This window comes from Meleagris gallopavo, chromosome 13, assembly GCF_905368555.1.
Source record: "Meleagris gallopavo chromosome 13, MGAL_WU_HG_1.1, whole genome shotgun sequence".
NCBI lineage: Eukaryota > Metazoa > Chordata > Aves > Galliformes > Phasianidae > Meleagris > Meleagris gallopavo.
Window position 1 is genome coordinate 7,249,471 of NC_139416.1, and position 5,811 is coordinate 7,255,281.

The window sequence follows — 5,811 nt, forward strand, 5'->3', positions numbered from 1 at the left end:
CCTGTTGTTTTGTCTGTTCAGAGCCCACTGTTGAACCTAGTACTACCTTCTGATAAAAGCAAAGGGACTTCTGCTTTGAAGGGACAAAAAAACAAAGGCATGGTTAACCTGGACCAACTAAGGAGGGTGCTAGCTGTCCTGATGTAGAAAACTGTCATACAAAATCAATTTCTGCTGAAAGGCTCACACTTCAGAGTGTTTTTCTGACTTGAGAGTGGTGGAGAATCCTACTAGATTCTAGTTCTATCTAAACAGATATGTGGCAATTAAATGATGAAGCTGTAGAAATTCGAGTAGTAGAGCAATTACCAATGGTATGTGAAGACTGATCTAGTTGTAGATTAATACCATTTGCTAAAAACTTTGTTGAAATCTTGTTTCTTTACCTTAACTGACTGCAGTGTTCTAAAGCTACCGACTGAACTTCCTCACTCCTTGAGGTGGTCACTGCTATTAAAATGGCATAGGCTTTATTGGATGAGGAAGTCAGACTTTGCTGGATTGTCTAATAATTTAGTATCACTGCTTGTTTTTGAAAATGACAAATGTAATCCTAGGAAACCTAAGAATTACAGAGAAGATAAGAATTAGGTTGTTGCTCTGCTGGTTTGGAGGTGGAGGAGGAATGGAGGGAATCTCATGGCCTCATCTGCTTTGTGGTGTAAGTAAAAAAGTTTTGAATACCATTACTCAGTATTTGTTGATGCTGTCCCTTGTTTAAGAAAAAAATTAAAGCAGATTCTTTGTTATGAAGCATTCATAGTAAAATGTGATTATTATGTTCGTGTAGATACATTCATATGGTTGGAATATGCCCTCTTATCCTAGAATATTTGTGAAACTATGTTTAATTCTTAAGGTAACTTGTACTTGTAACTCAGGAATTACTTCTTAATAATAGTTTTGTGGCTTCAGCTGCAGTTATCCTAATGTTATAAGCCAGTGCTTATTTCCATATGCTCCTGGTTAAGATGACAGTCGTAACTCTTTCACAGTTTGTAATTACCTTTATTGAAATTTTACAAAATGAACTTCATAATTTGTGAGCTTTAAGATCAGCTGTGCTAAGATGCTTTTGGCACTGGGTGACTGTGGATGTTCAATAGCTATGAATTGTTCTCAGAATTAAGTGTCTGTAAAACTGTAGAAGATGCTAATGAAGGTGGAAACAAATCACTTTTCCACCCAAGTCAGTGTTCCTTTATTGGTATAGTTGTTCAGCTTTTCTGGTAGCCTGACTGTTCTGGTACCTCTTGTTCCAAGCTTTTCCTGGGTACCATTAGTTGGTTAGGGATTAGGGATTTCCTCCCCAAAATGCATACACTTAGCAGCTAAGACCTTGAAATCCTTACAGAGTGGCTGGGGGCAAAATATAACAAATCCAAACAATTAAATTTCTTACCAGTATTACTTAAATATATTAATAATGAGACACTCCCCAGTTGTTGGATAGGAAATTTGTATTCCCTTTTTGTCTCTTCAGTGCTAGAGCATCATCACCAGAAAGTAGACTGTAGGCAAATCCCCAAAGTGCTTTGAGAAATTACCTTTGTTTTCACTGATTGCTATTTCTTCAGCTATGCAGATGAGTGTATTCTATACATTCCTAAATATTTACTCACCAGTGTTCCCTTAAATATTCAGTGCACAGTGCATTTACTATTTACAGATGAATATTGGCCAGTTTGTGTTCCCACTGAAAGTAAGATGTACTTACTGACAAATTTCACAGTTTTTTTTTTTTTACATAAAAATATGAGGATGAATTTTAACTTTTCTTGGGCACAGGAGTTTGGTAAAGGCTTTCCTGAAGCTCACGTGGCATAGTGGGTACAGAATAGGATTAATGGCTGAATTCACCCACAGAAGCCAAAATGAAGTCTCATAAAGTGCGTGTAACACACAGTGCCCATGGCAAGCTGCTCTGATGATCATTAAAAGTGTATAAGGTGCCCAACACAAACCAAACACACTTACAATAATTGCTAAAGACTTTGCTACTCTCTTATCTCGAGTAAGTCTAAATCTGTTTGTCATAGCAGTGTCTGCTCTCGTGGTGGTGTCACCTGTGTCTTCTGTAGTTTTATAGAAACTGTTCCTATGAGGCTTGGTCTCTACGTCCACCTGAAGTGGTGTAAGGTCTTGATTGACATTCAGACTTAATGACTGACTGTCAAATTTACAGAGACTGAGCCTTGGAGCCTTCTGCAGGGGAGAAAGGCTGGTTGCTTTCTTCTTGTGTTTTTGTCTGTTAGCAGGTTTTACAAAAAATACGGTGTGTTCCCTTTTTTTCCCTTGGAAACTCATTTCAGAGTCCTCTTGGCCAGGAGATAAGTTTTCATTTCTAAGGGATACACGTTTCCTAATATTGAGGTAAATGCTTAGGTTGAAGTATGTAACAGTGATGAAAGGTGTGAAGAATTCAATGGTAGAAGCAATCATTAGAAAATACCAGTTGTAGAAGAATTCTGCATGACATTCTCCTTCTGGAAGGATGCTCTTCTGGGCTATGTACTCCCAGCTGAGAATGGCTGGACCATAGAGAAGAAAAGCAGTGATCCATACAGTGACCATCTTCAGTATTGCATTTCTGGTCTTCCCTTTCTGTGCTCTGTAACTCACCTGAGAAAGAAAGAAATCAAGTCACGTATATTAATGGCATCTCAAGTGGTTTCATGGGCACCTTGGAATGTGGACCTGTTACCTATTGAAGGTTGATGATAATATATATTGATTTGGGGGTAGGGGTTACAGGCTCACCAAAACCACAGGAAAGATGTTTGTTAGAATGGGTATTTCAGAAATACTGTCACAGTGATGGGTAGGTTCTGAGAATGTGTATTAGACCTTACAAACTAAAAAATAAACTTTTCTGAGTAAATACCCATTGCAATTTCTAGAATTAGCTGTTACTAGTTGCTTATGTATCCTGTTGCATAAGCTATGACACAAGTTTACAGTTTATCAAAGCTATCAAAGACAGCTCTTTGAAATTCATTGATGTATTCTATATTAAACCATCTAGAAAATTTATTAAATGAATAGAGCTTGCATGGGTATTCTGTGAATGCAGATCTTCGATGCTTTGTATAGATAGCTTTTCTTTCTTAAGTTGCCCACAAGAAGAAATGGTGAAGAGCTTTTGTTTTATACCCTTATTTTCATTTTGTCTCAAATTACTTACAGAACTGTTACCTGCAAGTGAGATTGATAAGAGTATTGTGGTCTGCAAAATGCTTTGCAGGATGAATAATTTTTCTTACTTAGAAAACCAGGAATCTAAGGTGCCACAAGGGTTGTATGTCAGTAAATCAGTAAACCACATCAGCAGTAGTATAGTAGAACCTCAAGATCATCTAAGTTTTCGTATTCTAATTTCCTGGTGTACCAGACAAGTCATATAATGAATTGGAATTCCATCTTCCCATCCCTACAGTGGCTAATCCCAGGGACTTTTGACACAATATTTTGGAATATAAAGTCCTCAGCCTTGAATTCATGCCCATTGCCCCAGTCTGTGGATTTTAGTCTCCAGGGCTTACGCTATTTTGGTTAGTATGGCACTACAGCTGAGAAATTCTGAGTTTGTCTGAATTGGGTCTGATTTTTGCAATCCTTTTCAAGACTGCTCCTGAAATCATTAGCAACTTCTGTAGGAAGTTTGAAACTTCCACTGAGAGAATAATTTAGAACTCATTCATGTGTTCTCATGTTGCTCTACACCAGTAGGCAGATCCTGTACTCTTTGCTTTGAGAGGGATTTTTATATGGATGATTTATTTGAAATGTTTCAAAAAGGCTGAACTCTATCATTTATTATGAACAGTTTGTTTCTGAAACCATCCAGTCTATATATTTATATTATGTGTATAGTCATGAGTGTGGTTTCTAAAAGTAAAATTCATGGCTAATACAGAACTTAGAAAATAAAGGAATGTTGTGTTGACTATTTGAGAATTAATCTGCTTATTTCTCCCTGTTGGAAAAAATAGTTGGTGAAATACTAAGCTACATACAAACTGTTTAAGTGCTGTTGTTTCTTTTAACTGAAAAGTATTTTCTGAAAAGTTATTGTTGCCTCAGTGTGATTTACATTGAACAATGAAGCTAAATCAGTGTTGTAACGAAATACAAGTGAAATGGTGCTAAAGAATAGCCACGAACTGCTTGTAGAAGAATGAGACCTAATGCCAGAGATAACGTGTTTTTTGGGCACCAGGGTAGGGCTTAGTACCTGTTGCAGAGCTCTGCCTTTACTGGAGGCTGTCAGTAGATGTGTTGCTGTGTTCTGAGGGAACGCTCTGTTGCACCTGGCTAATGATTTTCTAAGCTCTTCTAAGGTGTGACTGCAGAAGAAATGAGAAAACTCCGCTCTTCTAGCTTCAACAGCAGCAGTACAGCCTGTACCAGTTTCTAAAGCAGCATAAAAGTGAAAACAACTCTCCTTTCTGCCAAAGCCAATTGTTCCTAAACCTACTTCCAGAACAGAGCGGGTGTATCGAGGCTGCTCCCACCTCCTGTGCTGTCCGAGGGGCACGAGAACCACCCAGGCAAGCCCTTCCTGCAGCTGCTCTGTGCTGGGCTTCTTTGCTAACCGCGGCTTTTGCCGTTCGTGCCCTGGAGCGCAGCCCTTACCGCCTTGGTGACAGAGATGAACCTGTCGAAGCTGATAAGAACGATGTTGAAGACAGAGGCGGTGCACACCAGGTAGTCCACCACCAGCCATAGCTTGCACAAGCCCCGGCCGAGCCTCCACTCGCCGGTGAGCACGTAGGGGATGTAGAGCGGGATGCAGAAGCCGCCTGCGGACACAGCCGGTGGTGACTCGCGCGGCGCCCCGCGCTCCCCCGGCCCTCCGCCGCCCCGGCACTCACCCACCAGGAGGTCGGCGACGGCCAAGTTGAGGAAGAAGAAATCTCCCTGGGTGCGGAGGCGCCGGTCCACCACGAACGCCAGGATGACCAGGGCGTTACCCAGCACCGTCACCAGCACCAGCAGCCCCATGAGCGCCGCTAGCAGCGCCGCGGCGACGCCGGTGAAGGGCCCCGCGCGCTGCCCGTCCGCTGCGCAGGCACCGTCCGATGCCCGCGGCACGCCGAACTGGTTGAGCCGCGCCGAGCCCTGCCCCATGGCTCGCCCCGCGCTGCCGGCCCGCCTCTGCCGCGCGCCCCAACGCTGCTCCCGGCCCCGCCCCGGCGGGCGGAGGGAGGGGCCGGACGGGAGGCTCGTCTCGAAGGGACGGCGTGCGTGTAGTGAAAGCGGTCCGCTGGGGGTGGGCGGCGCCGACCGTGCCTCGTGTTCGATGGTTCGCGCTCTGCCACGCGCCTACGGGTCCTCCCGGGGTCCCCGCCATAACCTTCGCTGAAATCAGCTGCTGGTAAACACTTTTGTATGAGCGGCGAAAGATTTGTATAAATCTGCCGTTTGAAATAAGTTTTAGGAGCGATCACAACAGCTTTGTACAGAGAGGACGGTGGGTGCGAAGTCAGGTAAGGCGAGCAGCACAGCTCTGTAACGGCTGTCCGTCGTGTGCCTGAGGTGCCGGGCCTGAGGTGCCGCCCCCGAGCCTCCGCCTGCTGCCTGGGGGTGCACCTGCGAGGCTCTGCAGGTCGCTGCCTGTGCGATGCCTGGAAGCAGTGTTCTCACATGTCCCTATAGCGTTCTCTTCCTAAAGCTAGTAAGTGAAGCTACCACAGTGAAACAACACGAAACCTTAGCTTGTTACCACACTGATTACTCCCTTATTTGAGGACTCTTTCACTTTGTTTTGAGCTGAGTTCTCTTTTTACCGTTTGAGTTGGGGCAGCAGAA

The 5,811-nt window shown here is 43.6% G+C and overlaps 1 protein-coding gene across 1 annotated transcript; it reads right to left on the reverse strand.

Moving 5' to 3' along the window:
• Positions 1-987: 987 nt before the first annotated feature.
• LOC100551377 (histamine H3 receptor-like) lies at positions 988-5,215 on the reverse strand. Its single transcript, XM_010717772.3, has 3 exons — positions 4,875-5,215; positions 4,636-4,802; positions 988-2,622 (listed from the first exon to the last, which is right to left on the reverse strand). The coding sequence occupies exons 1-3, from the start codon at positions 5,128-5,130 to the stop codon at positions 1,744-1,746; spliced, it is 1,302 nt and encodes a 433-aa protein (XP_010716074.3). The 5' UTR covers positions 5,131-5,215; the 3' UTR covers positions 988-1,743.
• Between the last annotated feature and the right edge of the window lie 596 nt (positions 5,216-5,811).

Excerpts from the sequence above, each read along its gene's own strand:
- LOC100551377 (XM_010717772.3), bottom strand. The coding sequence starts at position 5,130 with ATGGGGCAGGGCTCGGCGCGGCTCAACCAGTTCGGCGTGCCGCGGGCA. Across the intron at positions 4,803-4,874 it reads CGTCGCCGACCTCCTGGTGG|GCGGCTTCTGCATCCCGCTC; the intron begins GTGAGTGCCGGG and ends CTGTGTCCGCAG. Across the intron at positions 2,623-4,635 it reads TCATCTCTGTCACCAAGGCG|GTGAGTTACAGAGCACAGAA; the intron begins GTAAGGGCTGCG and ends TTTCTTTCTCAG.